Raw genomic sequence first — 21,432 nt, forward strand, 5'->3', positions numbered from 1 at the left:
AACTTTTGCCAGTATTATAAGAGATAAATTTTTAATTAGTATGACATCAAAACTTATATATAGAAATCATTTATATGAATCAAGAATTAAACACTAGAGTTTTAAAAGTTGAAATGACAAAGTTGGCACAGAAGACAGGGCGTGTACACTTGTTCTGTTAAGTCTTTGAATGTGGCCGAGCTAAATAGGGTTTAGAAATACAAACATTTGACATCGCTAAAATTGTACCGGTAACTAGAACAATAATTTAAAATATACAAGCATTTGGCACTATGTAACTATAAATCAAAATATACAAGCATTTGACACTATGTAACTATAAATCAAAATGTACAAGCATTTGACACTATGTAACTATAAATCAAAATGTACAAGCATTTGACACTATGTAACTATAAATCAAAATGTACAAGCATTTGACACTATGTAACTATAAATCAAAATATACAAGCATTTGACACTATGTAACTATAAATCAAAATATACAAGCATTTGACACTATGTAACTATAAATCAAAATGTACAAGCATTTGACACTATGTAACTATAAATCAAAATATACAAGCATTTGACACTATGTAACTATAAATCAAAATATACAAGCATTTGACACTATGTAACTATAAATCAAAATGTACAAGCATTTGGCACTATGTAACTATAAATCAAAATGTGCAAGCGTTTTGGCACTATGTAACTATAAATCAAAATGTGCAAGCGTTTGGCACTATGTAACTATAAATCAAAATGTGCAAGCGTTTGGCACTATGTATGTAACTATACAGGGCTATTTATCTTGTATATTATAATCTTTTTATCTTGTATATTATAATCTTAAGTTTTGAAGTCGCAGGCCATCAAAACTTTTTTAGAAACCATGTTAAATGTATGAAAGATGATACCTAAGGGTTTTTGAAGTCAGATGGTTATACTTGCTAATCTTTCAAAAGGTCATCATTTATTTAGCCCTGGTAATACATGTAAACATAAATGGCTATAAACTATGTATTAAGAAATGTTAAACTCTCCAAAGTTTAGAAGAGTTGTGTATCGAATGTACAGAAACTATAAAAATCACAATAACTATTTCAACAGCATACTTTGGTTTATGTATGTGTAACTGGTGAGAAGTTGACAGTGGTGAATATATTAAGGTATGGTAGTTCGTGGACACCCCTGATTGTTTTAAACTTGTTTAGTGTGAAACATTAGTTATGCAATATGTTTAAAATTTTAATATTTAAAGTTTTCCTGTACCGAATTGAAATTGTTAATAAATATATAAATTCATTTATGCCAAAGTCAATTAACTGATACAGTTAAAAAAATTAATGGTATTTTTTGTACTTGCCATAAAAGTGTAACCCTTTTTGACCCACCAGTGATATTGACCTTATTTTTCATGGGCGAGAAAATTTGTCAATGTATGTTTTAATTTTCAAGAAGAAACTATGAAGAAATGGCAAAGTAATGTTACATTTTCTTAAATAATTTTGAATATTTAACTCTTTAAGTAATCTTTTGTATGACTTGAACAGAATTTATTTGCAGGATTATAAAGCTGTTGCCATGATCATTGTATGTTGATATTTAGAAGGGAAAGTATGAAGAAGTAGCAACTATTATGGCCATCAAAAAGGCCCAATGTTTGACCTTCTATCCCCCTATTGACCTTGACCATAATAATTTTCCATGAACAACAGCTGTGTTCAGACGGGTTTCTGTTAACTGATTGAAGGAGAAGTATAAAGAAATGTCAATGTTATGGATAATGTTAAGTTTTCGTGCTGATGTTGACCTTTTGACTATTGTGATGACCGATATGGAATTCAAAAGTTGTGATTGGAATTTCCAATTAGCTCTAAGTTAATCTTTAACAGGATGCAGAGGCCGGGTTAAGTGGTAAAGCCCCTTAACACTTTATAGAATAGTCAAGCTAAAAATGCAAAGAAGGTTTTTTATATCATTGACCCATCTTTACACTTAATCTTTCATTCAATGATGAATCATTTTTTTATTAGTTTAACAATGAACTTTCCCGAGACAATTGCGTCTGTGTTTAGTAGGATTTCATCTTCCAGTTGGTGAATTGATAATTGTTCAAGATCACTGAAAGTGTCCTGAAGGACTTGCTTGTTTACAACATATTCCCTGTTGTCACAGGTGATGATGGCCTTCAGTTGATTTTTTGACACTTGAAGTTCTGAACTTCCTTTTGCAGTGGGAACATGTGAATGTTGGCAAGTCTTCATTGTACGTCACCTCTTGATGGCATCCAAAACATGTGGATGTACTGGAGGCTTGTACACTTTCAATTTCTTTCTTTTCCTCCAGTATTTCCTCCCCGGCATTTTGTGTTACATTTTCAAGATCATCATGGAGGGTAATGTGAGAGTCTGTGCTAGTGGACAGTGTTTTCTCTCCCATGAATTCTCTTACTGTGACGTCTTCCCACCTATTCGTTCGGCCTATTGCTACTTTTTCAATGTCCTCATTCCAGATTGCTAGATGTATTGAATCGGTCTCATCCGCGATTCTGATTGTCATTTTTGTCAACTTTTCGGACACTTTCACTGAAGTTGATACCTGTACAACCTTGGCAACAACATGGACCTGAAATGGAAGTATTGCTTGATGTATTAAATTTCTATTTTTGTAGTTGTATACATGCATAGAGTGGTGTTGGGTTGGATATATGTCTGACTGTTTGGGTAATTTTTTTATAACATTTATATGTATGGTATAAGAAGAGATTTTCTTACAGCAAAGAAGGTAGTGTGTTTTCTGTGTTATTAGCATGTTTTACAGTGTTACATCATATCATAAGCAGTCTATTTTCCAGAAGTATAGTCAATACCATGTAGTTTTAATAATTTAATTCATGAATGCAACTGGTAGTTATGCAATGATTTGTTTGAGATGAAATTCAACTGAAATAGTAACAAGAGATGTTTGTCAAACATTATGCCCCCTGAGCGCCAAGTTGCCAGAAATATTTGGACAATTGAATGAAATATGCATGGACTGAAATGACAGCTGTACACCTACCAAGTATGAGGTTCCTGGGTCAAAGCGTTCTCAAGTTATTGATCGGAAACCGTTTTTCATGTAAAGGTCACACTGACCTTGACCTTTGACCCACTGACCTCAAAATCAATAGGGTTCATCTGCTGGTGATGACCAATACACATACCAAGTATGAGGTTCCTGGGTCAAAGCGTTCTCAAGTTATTGATCGGAAACCGTTTTTCATGTAAAGGTCACACTGACCTTGACCTTTGACCCACTGACCTCAAAATCAATAGGGTTCATCTGCTGGTCATGACCAATAAGCCTACCTAGTATGAGGTCCCTGGGTCAAAGCGTTCTCAAGTTATTGATCGGAAACCGTTTTTCATGTTAAGGTCACACTGACCTTGACCTTTGACCCACTGACCTCAAAATCAATAGGGTTCATCTGCTGGTCATGACCAATACACCTACCAAGTATGAGGTTCCTGGGTCAAAGCGTTCTCAAGTTATTGATCGGAAACCGTTTTTCATGTAAAGGTCACACTGACCTTGACCTTTGACCCACTGACCTCAAAATCAATAGGGTTCATCTGCTGGTGATGACCAATACACATACCAAGTATGAGGTCCCTCGGTCAAAGCGTTCTCAAGTTATTGATCGGAAACCATTTGGTATTCCGACCGACCGACAGACAGACCGACCGACCGACCGACCGACCGACATGTGCAAAACAATATACCCCACTTTTTTCAAAAGGGGGCATAATTAAACAAGAAATGTCACAGTAAGTGACAAATGCCCCAGAATGTGACATTGACCTATTAATAAGGTCAGTATATGAAAAGGTTACAGTCCGGACACAACCACATACACTTATTTTTTTATATGCAGCATTACATAGCAATCATATGATAAGTGTGACATTGACCTTGGAAATAGGGACATGGGTCTAGTGCGTGACACATCGTCTTTATTATATATGTCAAACACATGTGGCAAGTTATTTTAAAATCGGACCATTGATTTTCAATTCGGGGGCATAAAAATGACAAGAACAATGAAAAATTGAATTGGTGAATCACTGATCACTTTCGATAACAGTTTTGAGCCATTTTGAAGTAATATGATTCGAAAATGCTTTTAAATGACAAAGGGATTAAGAGAAATGGAACAGACATGGTTAGGCAATAAGTCAGGGTTCCCGTTGTCTGTTACACATGGGGGATTCATAAACCCTACTTGGGGAATTTTGTACCTCATATATGGAAATAAAGGAAACACTGTGATAAATGGTGAAATCTTAAGATTAATTTTCCCCCATATGAGGCGTTCTGGGAACCCTGTATGTCGGGTTACAGTGCTGAACTTGAAATGTTTATAACATAAAATTTACCTTTTCCCACACTGGTGCTTCTTTGACAACATTCAGTGTCATCTTTTTTCCAACATCTTCAGGTGGTTGTGAAGTGAAGTTCAGCTTTCGACTTGGTTTTGTAATTTTGGACTGATAAGTGTATTTCAAGTCAAAGTTTCCAGGTTTCTTGTATGATGGCATTGTAGCCATTTGCTGGAGGCACACTTGTGTTCTACAAAAAAAGGAAAAGGATTAGAGCATGTGTTTGGATGTAAATTTTTGACAGAATGCAGTTTCTGACAATGTGCATTTTTCGTTTTTTCTTTTGATATTCACAAAGAAGTTACTGCAGGTTAAATCGGTAGTTACTGAGCAACTAACCAACAATATACTTTAATACCAAAACATTAGTTTACCTAAATACATGTCTACAAGTTTTTGACAATTTCTGTTTTGTTCCTCTCACGTGCGATATCTGCATGTGCGATAACCATATTGACAAATTTATTAGTAGCAACAGGTGTTTTTGCCCAAAATGTATTGACTCCTAAACTGGTTGTTGGTGAATGTTTGTGTTCGGGTAATTATGTCATGCTGTTTTATTTCAAAATATTTTTTTATTCTTTATACCATAACATCCAAGTGTTTCATCGGTGGGGAATTTTAAAGTTAATTAAAATATAATTTGTCAAATCCACTGAAAAAACGATTTGTTGGAAACTGCTTCTACTTCAGTATTCATTTAAACGCTGAGGAAATATAAAGACACCTGTTATTTTGTATGTTGACTGACATTTCATATTTACACTTAACAACTTTTCTAACGCTACCAGTAGAATTTTTGCAATAACTTTAAAACTACTTGTGATAATTGTGTGAAATTTTCAGAACAGTTAAAGAAATATATTAGACAGTGGTTGGTAGAAGACAAACTACAAACGTTTCCATATTTTGAAGATTTGTATTTTATTCGATGTAACCCCCACTTTACAAAGTCACAAAATTTATTGATTGATAAAATTACTAATAAAAATAAAGTCCTTTGAATGCTAACAATACAATTAGCAGTAGATTAAATAAACATACATGTAAATTGTTATAACCATCTTTGAATAACATCAATGTAAAGACACGTGTCATTCTGATACATTGAATGAAGTGTAACAACACACAGTCCACCGTGTTTGGCACACTGAACTAAATTGTGAAAGTGTACTTAAATCACCACCTTTAAAGCTTTTTTCAAGCTCGATTACATTAAAGATGAAGTGTTTATGTCATGTACTCTTGGGGTAACGATTATTTAGTACTTTGTATGATTTCCATTACCACATATGCTTGGATGACGCCAGCATCGACTGTGCATGGACAAAATGTAATTTCGACAAGTGGCCTGAGAAACATGGTTCCCACTCCTCAATTCAAAAGCGAGAGTATATGCCCTGTGCTGCTGCAACATTATAGTATACCCTGATAATGCTTGTTCTAAATGAAAAATAGCTTTACTATATGCTGACATATAATAATAGTGTTACTTAAGTTGAATGATCATTTTTATTCTTCAAAATCATATATTTTTAAGTTTCAAAAGAGTGTCTGGCTTAGCCAAATGGTGTCGGGGTTGGACGAAATAACTCGCAAATTTTATTCTTTTTTCCCTACTTATTACTGATTAATACAGAGTGCAGATATCTCAGACTGTTTCGGCGATATATTGATGCGGCTAATGCCGACACCCATTAATATATTGTATTGATGAAGTGAAGTTTGGTGTAAAACGATTTTTTGCGTTAAAGTGTTTACCCGAATTTACTCTTTCCAATAAGGCCACACCAAATTAATTTCTAGTTCATCGGATTTCCCGCATGAGTTTTTTTCAAAGTAAAAAAAATAATTTTTATTTGAAATTTGCCTCCGCCCGCATCATTAAGAAGATGTCACAATATATTTTTTGGAGCTGGCATTTTTTTCGCCATTTCGAACAACTATCGCCTATATTTGTTACAATTTTAGTGCTTTGCAACCTTAATTCGATTAGTTGTACATCGGTCAACCAAATGTATCCAGAAGCAAGATGGCTGCCCCCATGTGAATCGTTTTTCGTGATCATAAATAGTCTCTTTACATGCATTTTATCGTATTCAACCTACCGAAATGTAAAATAATTGACTAGTTTGACAAGCATACCATAGGTTTACTGTGTAAACGGCTGGGTTTCCTAGCCAATGCATTTGATCGACATTAAAAATACTTAAACTGAGCTTATTAATACAGTTATCATTATAAGAATAAACTGATGTCATTTAAGTTTTCATAGCAATGCATATTTGTGAATAATTTACAAGTTTGCCCACAAGTTGTTTAAGGAAGAAATTGAGTCATCTTTGGCACTGGTGTTTTCATCGCCACTCGCGGAATCATCCAAGAGAACATTTTAGTTATAATGCAAGAACAATTCAAAATACTTCCAATGGAACTGCAAATGCCTCTTGCAAAATACAATATGCACATTTGTAGCAAGTTGCATTATTCCAGAGAACATGTAAAATTTTGCAAAACTTGATATTTTAAGCCACTAAAATTCAGTGCAAATATTCATGAAAACAACTGGCACCAAACAGGTTTACCTAGTATTTATAACTGATGTATGCCCTTTATTAGAATCAGGAGGGAAAAAACATAATGATATGTTAGAAAAAAAACCTTGGTGTTTACTCTCAACACAATGCCAGTCAACTCAGTGTACCTAAATCATCAACAGGAACTTGTCTAATTGGATTTTGATGAATATGGTTGTATGTAATCTAAATACCCTTATTAGTGGGTCAAAATTTGCACGAACTTATAGGATACATTGATAAAGAACGTAATGCTATAAAATTAAGAACATTTAAGACTTACTTCGCATTTTCCATGTCTCTGAAAGCATGGTGACTTTCTGCTCTCCAAGAAACAAGGGTTTTGTAACCTGTTTCTGTTTGTACTGTCGCTCCAAAGAACTGACTTCCATTTCTGCTCGTTTTAAGAGGCGACACTTTGTGAATATAACCAACAACGTCAGGACAACTCTCTGGTTTCTTGTTTGTTTGCGCCATTGTTTTGATAGCAAAACGTTTGCGGGAAACCGATTTACTCAGTAACTACAGACAACGCGAAAACTTTTTCTTCTTCACAGGACATTGCGACAGGTAAACACTGAAAGTTTACCTGTCGCACCAAATTTTTACCTGTCGCAATGTTACAAACAGTATTCAGTTACATCAGCCTAAACCTTGATTTTAAGCCTCTTTGTTAAATAAGTTTTGTAATTTCCCATTATAACAGGTTTAGATCATTTTGGTTAGATTTGTCTTACAGTACAATAATAAATTACAAAAAAAAAGCCAAACATAATGTAAAAAAATCAATATTCGGATCTTATAAATGTCATAATTTTTTTCTTCCAAAAAAAACTCATCTGGTTCGTCTACCCATGGAACAGCTAGATCTTACTCTTTTTATTCATCTTTAAATTAAAGATACAATACGGTTAAAAAATGTAACGAATTGTACTACTAGTCAAACTCAGGCACAACATTTATGCAAAAACGAAAGTAGAGTTCTTGTTATTGGCAATGTTAAACAGAGCGGAAAGAAAGTCAGCTCGGTATATTAATCATCATATTTAAATTAACATGATTGCCGGGAACCACTACATACAGAATTTTGTAATTTCCGAACATTTCCGTAAAATAAAAGTATAAGAGTACGAGCTGAAATCGGAACCTTAAGCCTTTTATCGGCTTTTACGGAAACATGTCGAAACGGGGTTTACAAATAGTGAAACACGGATTAACACGCTGAATAATCATGATATAAAAATAACTCTGAACATTTATTTAGAAACTGAAAGTAAATTTTCCGAAAATTAAACGGTGCTGACTTTAATTTTTTCACCGGACATTGTGACCGACCAAAACAAAAGTTTCGTCGGTCAAAATTGAAATATACCGGACATGTCCGACTGTCCGACGGACATTCGCATTGTCTGTAACTATTTTCTATAGTACTACGCTTAAAAAAGTAGGTCCAATGTTGGTCATGAGCAGTGGTCGAAACTAGTATTAGCCCGACAGCAAAAAACTAGTATTTTTTCTCTCGGATTAGTGTAAATTCTCTATATACAAGCCCAACTTAAAAGTGACGAAAATAATTCCTAAAATGGTTTATCACTAGTTACAAGGGAAATCACAGGTTGTTAAAAGGTCATTGGTTGATGAAGGAAGTCACTGGATGCTAAAAAAATCACTGGTTGCTACGTTGTTTAAGTATATTGTTGACTAACAACGCATGAGGGACGACCCATGATGGACGACAGACAAAAGGCGGTCACAAAAGCTCACCTTGTCACAAAGTGACTGGGGAGCTAGAAACCCATGACCCCTGGAACGTGGATAATTTTGAAGCTTAAGTTTGAACAATGTTGGTAGAGGTCTACTAAACAATGCTTCACGCCAAATATCTAAGACCTAAGCCTTGTGGTTTTGGAGAAGAATTGTTTTTAAGGTTTTACTATATACATATAAGGAAAACCAATGACCCCCCGGGGCGGGGTCATTTTTTACCCCAATGCCAAAGTTTGGACAATAAAGGTAGAGGTCCACTTAATGATGTATTATGCCAAATAGCTCTAGTCCTTGTGAATTCGGAGAATTTTTTTTTATGCTTCCATTATATACAAATATTGAAAACCTAAGCCTATGAACACGGGGTGTGGCCAATTTTGACCCCAGGGCTAAAGTTTGAACAATCTTAATAGTGGGCCGATAAACGATGCTTCATACCAAATATCTAAGGCCTTCGCCTTTTGGTTTCGGAGAAGAAGATTTTTTAAGTTTTCATCATATACATATATAAGGAAACCCATGACCGCCCGGGTGGGGCCATTTTTGACCCCAGGGCCAAAGATTGAACAATATTGGTACAGGTCAACTAGATGATATATCATGCCAAATATCTAAGCTCTTGTCACTATTTGATTTTACGTGTGTATCTATATATGTATATTTGTTATTAATTGTTGTATGTGGCCCATTTTGAAAATTGGTATGTGTACTAAATATGTTATCCAGTTTAAATTAAGACGCAACTTGTCTTTGTGAGTTCGGAGAAGATTTTTTAAGTTTTCACTATAACACATATATATAGAGAAAACCCATCAGCCCCAAGGGCCATAATTTGAACAATCTTGGTAGAGGACCATTTGGTGATCCTACCTACCAAATATCAACGGCCTAAGCCTTGTGGTTTGGGAGAAGAAGAATTTTAAAGTTTTTCCTTTTGGTTGCCATGGCAACCAGAGTTCTGCATGGAATTGAATTCTTTGAACAACTTTGATAGAAGACCACCCAAAGGACATCCCTATGAAGTTTTATTAATATTGGCCCAGCGGTTAAGGAGGAGATGTCTTTTAAGTAAATTGTTGACGGACGACGCATGACGGACAAAAGGCGATCACAAAAGCTCACCTTGTCACAAAGTGACGGGTGAGCTAAAAAAATCCCTACCTACCGACCCATCTTTTTTTCAGCATGTTACAGGAAACGGACATATTTTTTTAGGCCTCATTGTATTTAATAAGTACAAAGAGGAACTTCAAGCGAATACTAAAACATTCTGCATTAATTATGAACATTCATTAAAGCTGAACTCTCACAGATTGTTTAGACAACATTTTTTTATAATTTGTATGGGAATGAGCCAATGTTTGCGTTAATATCTGTAAACCAGTAATATAAGACAGCTGACAAGATCAGATCACTTTTTATTCAAATTCTCGAAAATTGAAGTTTAATGGCTAAAAGTTAGTAACGCTTTAAGAAAAATGAGTTTTTCGGCAGTTCTTTGTGAGTAATCTTATATGATTGAATGATCAGCAATGTATTAATGCCTTTAGAAATCAGCTGATTCTGGGATACAAAATGAAATAAAGGTCAAAACTGTCAATATGTGAGAGTGCAGCTTTTAAGTCATCTAAATCGCATAACATGATTATAGTATGATTCATATGTTTACCTCTGTTAACAAATTTGGCTGTGTCGCAACGTTAAATGACAGCTTGTTCTGGAAATCCTTACAATTCATCATGACGCTGATCACTCCGTTAAAGTCACTGTCTTTGATGGAGGACACGGTCTTATAGCCATCAGGAGGCAGGAAACACTTGCCGATCTCCCAGTGGCTCGTACACCATTTGTCGGCATTTGTGTTCTTCCATGATGGTCCCGAAAACCTGTGATGTTTGACTATTTCATCATGGACGCCTTTACAAATCCCGTTTGGACACGGAGAATACAGCTTTTGAGGGGAGTTATGAAATTTACAGTTTCTAGTACTGGTGCATATCCCACGAGTAGGGCAATTCAACACGTTCTCGGTGAAACATTGTGCACATGTTGCCCCGCCTGGAAGACCCTTAGATGTTCTGACGTTGTTATAGATGTCCTGGTGAACGCATGTCAGCACATCCTCTACCAGAGGCTGTAGACCCTCCTTGGTTATATTGAGGGCGAAGGCAGCCTTGACCCAGTTCTGTGCTTTCTTATCCTTCAATAATTGGCCATAAGTTGCCATTGTTTTGCCATGAGATTGTATTCATCACCTGGTAAAAGAAACAAGTCACTTGAGTATTGCTAATTAAATAATACAAAAGTCCCCTTAGTGTTCTTAATACAATGAGGACAATTTGAAATTACTAGCATAAATTTAAAAACACACACAATGTTTAAACAGCAGCCACATTTTTGTACAACACAAACTTAAAATATTGTTGGCCTGCATAATATCCCTATTGCCCTCTATCCGCATACAGCATTACATGAAGTTTTAATACTTCATTAATACGGAAAAGATCCAGTTAAAGAGAATGGCATATGCACTACTGTAGCAGCCAATTGTATCATAGATGCAATACAAAGCAGCTTTGATAATCTTAAAGTAACATTTACACTATTTATGTCGCCATGGTAACCACAATTTTGTCGAACAATGAATAAAATGATGTGCATGATATTCGGACAGACATCCCCTACGGTGAAATCGGTAGGGGATTATAATTATGCCTTAATATACAGCATAAAATTATTGAAGTTATAACCTTTGTAATGGTTCACCGTTATTATATTGTTTACCAAAATAAACAATTTAATGAGATGCAGTCGCAGAGCTCTTTGGTTTGGTAAATCCATACTAACAACCCTTAAACCAGCTTAGTATTCGAGACTATATTTTGTCTACTGGTCCAGCCCCTATAACCGCTGACTGATAATTTCCTTAATAAATGTACTGCAGATTTTAAAAATACTGTCATCCCATTGGGCAAAAATATAATTTCAACCACCAATCGCAGATTCGATGAATATATATAAATTTATTTTAACTCGATAATGTGACGAAAGATTAACTTATAGAATCACTCCCGAGTCTGTTTCCTGGGCAGAAACAATTACTATGTCCTTTCTGAGAGGTCATGAGAAAGAACCCCTGATGGGGATCGAACCCACAACCTCTTGAGTGAGAGACGGACACCTATACCACTAGACCACTCTCAAGGGGTCGCAGGCTTGACTCCCATGCTGGCCTACCGAGCCTATAGTATCAGGTAATCACCAAAAAAGGTAAATGAAATGATATACTATGTTTCATTCACTATATTTCAGTATATGTGTAGATGCATTGTTATAATACAGTATTATTCATTGTATTATTTAAAGTTATCCTTCTTACCCGATTTATATGTTTATCGAATAACATTTATGTAAATTTTTGTTCTATAAGACTGTACTGTATGCACAGTGGCTTGATGACAAAGGCTCATTAAAGTCACAATAAATAATTTCAACTAGCCAAAATTATATTTTATACATACTAGAACAATTATATCACCAAAATAATACATTGCCATAAACATAAAACGAGATTTGACAAAGTTCAAAAATACCCTATACTGTAATATGAAACAAATGAAGAATGTTCGCCCGGCGAAAATGTAAACAAAGACCAATTCTCGTCGAAAATTATAACTTCTTCGTAAGCTACAAACAAAATACCTGGCTCATATATGCAGTGGCCCGTTATATATACGTTAAAACCGGTATTCTTGTCGAGAGTAACAGTATATGACGAAAATGCTTCAAAATGCGAATTATCACAAGCGCTAGGCAGACATTGTTCTGTCAAAATGCCGTGGTACCCAGCTCTCCTTCACCGATTAGCGAAAGCGGCCGAAGGGCGGGAACCACCGGAACACTCAACGCTTTTCCGATGTTTCCCGTCCTTCGGCCGCTTTCGCTAATCGGGTACTACGTCATTTTGACAGAACAATGTCTGGCTAGCGCTTGTGATAATTCGCATTTTGAAGCATTTTCGTCGTATACTGTTTCTCTCGACAAGAATACCGGTTTTAACGTGTATATAACGGGCCACTGCATATATGAGCCAGGTATTTTGTTTGTAGCTTACGAAGAAGTTATAATTTTCGACGAGAATTGGTCTTTGTTTACATTTTCGCCGGGCGAACATTCTTCACTTGTTTCATATTACAGTATAGGGTAGTCCACCTAAATGGCCGTCAACCAGTCTTTTGACAATTTTTAGACTATGGCAGACTGGTGACGTCCACCATCCCAGCAAAAAGTAGCAAACGGGCCTTGCGCAGAGGATCCTCGCGGCCACAATTTTTAAATTATCTTTGTTATAAATTCAAATTTCTACGAAAATATCATTGCCTACTATCAAACACACATTTATTAATGTCATTATGTCAAAAAAACATGTTCAGATACCATAATGCACTTACATGCATCGATTGTATCCATTAATCTGTAAATCTAGGACAAATCTGACAGGTTGTGTACATGTATGAAACGGGGTAGAGGATTTCGAATATTTTGGTCGTTAATAGGCTCGGTTAAATAACACTATTAAAATGCAACCATTTCAATGCGCTGAACGCTAACGTGTTTGATGGGTCAAGTTGGGAGAAGTTGATGATGATGATGTTCGTGATGATGATGATGATGATTAGGTATCACCATTTTTGAACACTGTTGCGTTGCTCTGCACAATACATAGAAAAGGGAGGATAACTGTGACTGCGCACAGGGTTAACCATCATTGACGGATGGGTACAAATTTATTCGATAAAAATCAACATGTATAAAAAATGGTGGACTGCTACGCTCATTTCGTGACCCAGAGTATATTTATGTGAAAATAACGACTCTAACGACAAATCCAACCCAGTTAAGATCACTGTTAGGTATATTTGTAACAATTATATCATTATTAATCAACATCGATGCATAATATTACTATATATTCTTTCGCCCAGTGTTAAATGGTAGAGAGTTGTAGGGTTACAGGGATACACATGAAATGTCAAAATAATAAAAAAGTATCCCTGATCGCTCATTATTGTAGCTACAGTATAGGGTATTTTTGAATTTTGTCAAATCTCGTTTTATGTTTATGGCAATGTATTATTCTGGTGATATAATTGTTCAAGTATGTATAAAATATAATTTTGGCTAGTTGAAATTATTTATTGTGACTTTAATGAGCCTTTGTCATCAAGCCACTGTGACTGTATGTTTCTTTGTATATGTTCTGATTATCATGTGTCACTTCATATTGGAGGAAATAAAGAATCTCCCTCCCTACTTTTTGAAATGACATTTGATGACAGGTTAGAATAATTAATGGTAAATGCGATTATGTTAAAAAATATTGTAATAAATTACTGCATTGAAATTTTGACTTAGTCCAAATAATTGTACGTTGACAGATTTTTTTTAGATTTTTGATATGGCAAATCCTTCACGTACAAATTGTTTAGTATCAAAAGTGGGTAGTTGTTCCGATCAGGATTCCGGGTTAAAGCATATAGCGTCTATAAAATATCATAAAAACAAGAAATATTACCAGATAATGTTATTTTATATTAGTTCCGTACACAAAAAATAAATATCCAACTTATAATTATGAGTTTGACGGCTTTTCTTCATTTCATTCTGTCGAAAAATAACGATATATACATGAAGGGCACCTGCAAGGCTTCAGGGCACAGTTTTAAATCGCTCGGAACATTTCGGCCATGGCCGAGTTGTTACGATTGTATAACGAGGTCTTTCTCGAAGCTTTGTCGGAGAGGCCGAGTTCTTACGATTGTAACGAGTTGTCCCCCTTCGGATAATTGTTGTCAGTGTCAGTCAACTTTCGTTTTGTTGGAAAGGTAAACAACTTGTTTTAATGCATGAAATGCTTGTTTAGTGCAAAATAACATTTCACTTACATGGTAAAAATATGAAAATAACTCTTTATGATCAATTTCAACCATAAAATACTTCACTTAAAAGAATTTCAATATTTTTAAAACACCCCCGTTTTTTGCACATTCCCGTTTAGACGTTAGGGATTGGAAGAATCCCGTATAACACGTCTATTATTTTAGACTACATTTTGACTCTGAAAAAGTGCATCTTTAATTGCTGTTTCATTCTCATAAACACTATGTATACATGTTAATCCACAAATAATATAATACAATGCAAGTGTATGCAAGTAATCATTCATAGTTTATCTTGTGAAATAACGTTTATTCGAAGTAGTTACCGATTTTAGGAATTCCTAAAGTTGTCATGGAACTGTCATTTGCGCCATTTTGAGGTATGATACATCGGTTCATTTTCAGAACATGAATGTTATTTATAACTTTTAATGTAATTTTAAACTGTCTTACAATGTTATTTGTTAATAGCAAATCGTAATTCAACAGATGCATCACATGATGCATTACTCTGAACTGATATGTATTTGAACTATTTTGTAACATCCGCGCGTTCCTCTAACCGAAGTCCAAGGTTATGAAAATTATTTTGATTGTGACTTTTGCAAATGAACCAAGGTCACAAAGCATTAAATTGATATTTCCATGACGACAGTTACTGCCCTTTGTTAATATTTGTATGTTGAACTCGATATTTATGCATAAAATTGTTGTTGTTTGCTCGACCGAAGTACTGCCTTCTAGGGTTAGGAATTCCAAGCACCGATGCCATTGGCTGGTAATTTCCTAAAGACTTTTTAATTGGTCAGAATTCCTAATTCCTAAAATCCAAACCGACTGTCGAGTATATAAGGCGGCGCAATCTGACAGGGTCCGCCCGGTTAGCTCAGTCGGTAGAGCGTTGGACTGTTAATCGGACAACCCGGGTTCGATTCCCGGGCGGACCAGGTCACTTCTGTTGTGATTGGTTATGAAATCCTTTCTACGACCATTCGCACTGTACCACTACTGTACCACTGCCCCTGGCATGTACAGAAGTTGTCAGTTCCTTGCAGAAGTGAAGGCACCTAGTACTGGTTCACCGCCCAGGATAGGTGTGCGGTGGTTGAACTGTTACTCTGGGACCCTTCAATGTGCTCACGCCGGGACCCGGAGTATAAACTACTAACACCACCACCAGTGGACAATTAATCGGACAACCCGGGTTCGATTCCCGGGCGGACCAGGTCACTTCTGTTGTGACTGGTTATGAAATCCTTTCTACGACCATTCGCACTGTACCACTGCCCCTGGCATGTACAGAAGTTGTCAGTTCCTTGCAGAGGTGAAGGCACCTAGTACTGGTTCACCGCCAGAATAGGTGTGCGGTGGTTGAACTGTCACTCTGGGACCCTTCAATGTGCTCACGCCGGGACCCGGAGTATAAACTACTAACACCACCACCAGTGGATATCTTATATTTTTGATCACTCAACCATTTACATTCTTACACGACAAGATCTTAGAAATCCTAAAATGGCAACGCCATACGTAATTCCAAAACTGGTAGGCACTATTTAAACACCAACTAAATATATTCTACAGTTACATTGCAATTTAAAAGCTAATATTATTTATTTACTGAGAAGATAAAACGCTGATTATAATTACGCAGATAAAAATAATAATTGTTTTGCTTCCAAAGAGACACTGCGTTGCGCCGCTATGAACCCGTTAATTTATGTGCATGTGTTTCATGTATATTTAAATAAGGGAGCCATAAATTAGACGTCTTCGGAAATGTTCTTGACGAAATTGTTCCAACGGTCAATTAGAATAGAAGCCATCCTGACGAAGACAAAATGTGTTACAATATTAAGGACGTAGCGTGTTAATGGTATGAAGTTTTATTTCTGCAAATTAAAAGACTGTTTTATTTAAAAACGTTCATAAAATCATAATGTAAAATGTGAATTTGAAGGCATTTTTTGTACTCAGGTGATCTAAAAAAAGTCAAATCACCCTTTTCATGCCTACAGCCTTTGAACTCTCACAGTCAGTGTTAATATCTAAATAATCATACATCAAATTGATGATTATGTGTTTCTATGATTCACAGCCTATAAATAGGTTTGCACTGGGATACCAATTAAGATGGTTTATCACGAAGGTGAATGAAAGAAATGGTTTCCTAATATAAAAAAAAACACAAAAAACATAACATTAAACATAAATTAAACCGAAATGCAATACTTTTGTCATATAGAATGACAATTCGTATAATATATGTACAATGTAACTACATGTATGATAATCAAGCCTTATTTAATATATTCATCACATTTGTGCAACCGTTATGGATGAATGAGTACAGTATTAAAACCAGTAGAATCCATAATTGTGTGCGATATAATCATAAAGTATTTTGTTAACTCTAAGCCGTATTCCCTTTATAAATTACTTATCTATTATTTTCCTCCTTTTTAACCAGTATGTATAATTATCTATACCAAATTGTTTATTTTGAGGTCTTAATGGGGAAATGACTTTCAAGGTTTGAGCAGTATACATACACGTAAAACGAAAGCAGTTAACAGCGTATAAAACAGGTCGAAACAGGATCATGAAAAATAGGTAAAATGAAACATGATTTTCAAATATTAAACTCACTTAATACGGTTTTTCATTTCTTAATGTCTCTGATTACACATATAATGTGATGCAGATCTGAAAAACTGTTGAATTGTGTTTAAAAAAAAATGAAAACTCACATTCACGGCCGCTATCCTAGTAACCGAATACGTGACGAATATCAAACAAAGCGCATGCGCGAATACACGTGGGTGCCAACCCTAACAACCCGGCCTTCTCCGGCAAGATTCAAAATAGACCACATAAACACTCATAACTGGCCGTCGGTCGCTCTCATTGGGTGGCTGGGTGAGCCGTAGGGTTTACGTCGTTTCTGCCTGGCTTCTCGAAACTTATTGAAAACATTCCGAACACTTCTGACTTTAAAGGTTTGAGCAGTATACATACACGTAAAACGAAAGCAGTTAACATTGTATTAAACAGGTCGAAGCAGGATCATGAAAAATAGGTAAAATGAAACATGATTTTCAAATATTAAACTCACTAAATATGGTTTTTCATTTCTTGATGTCTCTGATTACACATATAATGTGATGCTGATCTGAAAAGTTGTTGAATTGTGTTTAAAAAAATGAAAACTCACACATTCACGGCCGCTATCCTAGTAACCGAATACGTGACGAATATTAAACAAAGCGCATGCGCGAATACACGTGGGCGTCAACCCTAACAACCCGGCCTTCTCCGGAAAGATTCAAAATAGACCACATAAACACTCATAACTGGCCGTCGGTCGCTCTCATTGGGTGGCTGGGTGAGCCGTAGGGTTTACATCGTTTCTGCCTGGCTTCTCGAAACTTATTGAAAACATTCCGAACACTTCGGCCAAGTCGTAACAACTCGGCCTTCTCCGGCAAGCTACGAGATATACATCCTAAATAGTAGTAAGGATACTGTATACGAAATGTGATGAGGTCGCCGGCAATTAACACCATTTTTAATCCGCGTAAAGAAGGCGCGCAGTACTGTCAAAACAACAAGAAATGGATTCGTGTTGTTACATTGCATGTTCTTTTTTCAGAAAAGATATTTATTTAAATATCGAAGTATTTCGGCATTTAAATGTTTAGATGTCCTTGAACTTCTATACCAGGAGCACTCAGTAAATGGATACGACAGTACACTAGTACTTAATGCACCAGTCAGTTGTAACCACGCCACCCCCCCCCCCTCCTCAGGTCCGAGGAATAGCGGGGACTTTGACTCTCGACCTAGCCAAGCCCGGGTAAAGTTTTGCCCTGCGGAGACGGCCTGCTGGTAACATCCCCGCCAAATGCTCCCGCACCCAAGGGACTCTAGGTAAGGCACATTCCCCGCTATATTTGGCTGGAAGACAAAACCACCGCATTCACCCGGCACTGCGGGGCCACGTGGAAGGTTAAAACACGGCCCATTTCCCCGACTATCCGCGGTATACCCCCGGACCTGGGGGTGGGGGGGGCGTGGTTACAATTGACTGGTGCATAATCAAAATGAATATATAGTTCATGCATAAAATAATACATCTGGTTTAATGCATGTATTCATTATGGACTAGATATTGATCAGCATTTTCTCCATCCAAGTAAGATTACCCTACGGAATGTGAGTTTTATGTTATACTTTCCTTATTTATTTCAGCCTTTTTCCCATTTAAACAACAAAACTATTCAATCTGTAAAAAACATTGCTTGCACTGTGTAGAACTGTGTGAATTGTGGCGTGGGCCGAGGGTGCTGGCGAGTTAGCCGCCCAGTTAGCTATCAGATGATTGCCTTTCATGCCTCTATGTCAACGTTGTTGAGGGGGAGGCTAGCCACCGGCGCCAAGTTAGCTATCCGTTGATTTCCTTTCATGCCTTTTTATCAAGGTTGTGGAGGAGGAGGGGGCGAACCATCCAGTTTGCTATCAGCTGATTGCCTTTCATGCCTTTGTTTCAACGTTGTTGAGGGGGAGGCTAGCCACCGGCGCCAAATTAGCTATCCGTTGATTTCCTTTCATGCCTTTTTATCAAGGTTGTGGAGGAGGAGGGGGCGAACCATCCAGCAAGCTATCAGTTGATTGCCTTTCATGCCTTTGTTTCAATTTTGTGGAGGGGGAGGAGGATAGCCGCCCAGCAAGCTATCAGTTGATTGCCTTTCATGCCTTTGTTTCAATGTTGTGCAGGGGGAAGGAGAATAGCCGCCCAGCAAGCTATCAGTTGATTGCCTTTCATGCCTCTGTGTCAACGTTGTGGAGGGGGAGGCAAGCCACCGGCGCCAAGTTAGCTATCCGTAGATTGCCTTTCATGCCTTTGTTTCAATGTTGTGGGGGGGGAGAGAGAGAGAGAGAGAGAGAGAGAGAGAGAGAGAGAGAGAGAGAGAGAGAATAGCCGCCCAGCAAGCTATCAGTTGATTGCCTTTCATGCCTTTGTTTCAATGTTGTGGAGGGGGGGGGGGGATAGCCGCCCAGCAAGCTATCAGTTGATTGCCTTTCATGCCTTTGTTTCAATGTTGCGGAGGGAGGGGGGGAGGGGAGAATAGCCGCCCAGCAAGCTATCAGTTGATGGCCTTTCATGCCTTTTTATGAGCAAAGTCTTGAATTACATTGTATATTTTCTGAGAAACACATACAAGTATTTATTATATACTTTTCGGTGATTTATTCAAATTTATCGGTGAAATAAAAATGTTATTCATTGTTTCAAACAGTGAAATAACATTTTGATATTTTTCACTGTTTTGAAATTTTAGCCCGCTCTCAATTCCAAATCAAACGGCAGCGCGCACAGGGCTGGGACACAGTTTCAACGACGTCATTCCCGGACGTAAAGTTTGCGTACAATGTTGCGCGAAAAAAAAGTCATTTGATATCCTTTTGATATATATATATATACGAGGTCTGTTTGTGGACAACATTTAAATATGGTCATGTGTTTTGATAGAGAAAATAAAATGATACAGTAAAAAATACATTTAATTCCGCACTGGTGAGGTCGGGTGTTGCCATACCATGGATTGCTGTTTAGATTCGGGTTTATATAAATAAAGTCAGGTCTCGTCCATTGTTACTATACGTTTCAGGGAAGCGTCACCCTGGCGTAGAAAACGGTCTAAAAGGCACTGATTTTTTTCTGCTCATCGTTGATGATTTAATAACATGATACCACTGGTCAACGCACTTTACAAACAGCCATCGTATAAATATATATATATATACATCTACTTAGGGCATTAAGGAGACCGTATATATTTTACGGCATTTAGGAGACAATTTGTATATTTTTTGTTTTATACTTTATTTTGCTTTTTTGTTGATAATTTAGTATTGAAATGATCATTTATTATGTGTACAAGATTTAGGCTTCTTAAATTTATTAACAAAAAATATACGTAATTTGCGGTCTGCTTAATAATTTGTAAGTATGTTGCAGGTTTTAAGGGGACAAGTATATATGTCGAAGGGTTTATGGAGACCAGTGTATATATTATATTATTTTTGAGGCATTAAGGGGACCATCCATATTTTATGGCATTAGGGGACAAATTATATATATCTTACTTTTGACAGTGAAGGCTCCCATAACCTTAAGAGACAACTCTGTAATAGTATTTTTTTTTAGAATTGTGTGTAATAAATCCACAAACGATGACCAGTCGAAACGGGAGGACTGCAAATTTCTTAGGATATTCATCGGAAATCTTTTACAGACCATCTCATTCATTAAATGAAATTCAGCTTCAGTCACTTGGTATGGGTATCATTTGATAAACAAAATATATAATGGCCAGGGGCGGATCAAGGAATTGTCTTTAGAAGGGGGCGTTATTTAGGGGCGTTAGGAGGATTGAGGGTTACTCAATCAAGAAATTTTTAACAATTTGTAGTCGGAAATGATGCATTATGTGCGTATTTTATTATTTTCTTCTCATATATTGACACAAAAAGTAAACTTGGACGATTTAAAGGGAGCGCACGCCGACTGCGCCCCCTTCTCAATCCGCTAGTGAATAGTGACTTAATATTTGATATATTATGGTTAAATTGAACTTTCAGTTGAATTATATAGAAACTGTAAATGCTAAATACAAGTTCTGTGCTTGTAAAAACAATAAAAGTTTCGTCTGCACACGAATGTGTCTGTTAACGCTT

The 21,432-nt window shown here is 36.5% G+C and overlaps 1 protein-coding gene and 1 non-coding gene across 8 annotated transcripts in view; one reads left to right on the forward strand and one right to left on the reverse strand.

The window, feature by feature from the left end:
- Positions 1-17,968, reverse strand: part of LOC128246663 (uncharacterized) — a 37,262-nt gene extending 19,294 nt beyond the window's left edge. Inside the window, exons 1-2 of one of the 7 annotated variants that reach the window (XM_052964975.1) lie at positions 17,906-17,968; positions 10,422-11,007 (exon numbers count right to left, since the gene is read on the reverse strand). In XM_052964975.1, the coding sequence (XP_052820935.1) occupies positions 10,422-10,979 (558 nt within the window). In that variant the 5' untranslated portion in view covers positions 10,980-11,007; positions 17,906-17,968. Of the gene's footprint in view, positions 1-10,421; positions 11,008-13,203; positions 13,223-15,017; positions 15,432-17,340; positions 17,360-17,441; positions 17,776-17,806 lie in introns of those variants that run through there. The other 6 variants (XM_052964974.1, XM_052964973.1, XM_052964978.1 and 3 more) reach the window with 6 other exon arrangements.
- Positions 15,562-15,638, forward strand: Trnan-guu (transfer RNA asparagine (anticodon GUU)). The gene has a single exon. It is a non-coding gene; the product is annotated as a tRNA-Asn (tRNA).
- Positions 17,969-21,432: the final 3,464 nt, after the last annotated feature.

Source organism: Mya arenaria, chromosome 9 (genome assembly GCF_026914265.1).
Source record: "Mya arenaria isolate MELC-2E11 chromosome 9, ASM2691426v1".
Taxonomy (NCBI): Eukaryota; Metazoa; Mollusca; class Bivalvia; order Myida; family Myidae; genus Mya; species Mya arenaria.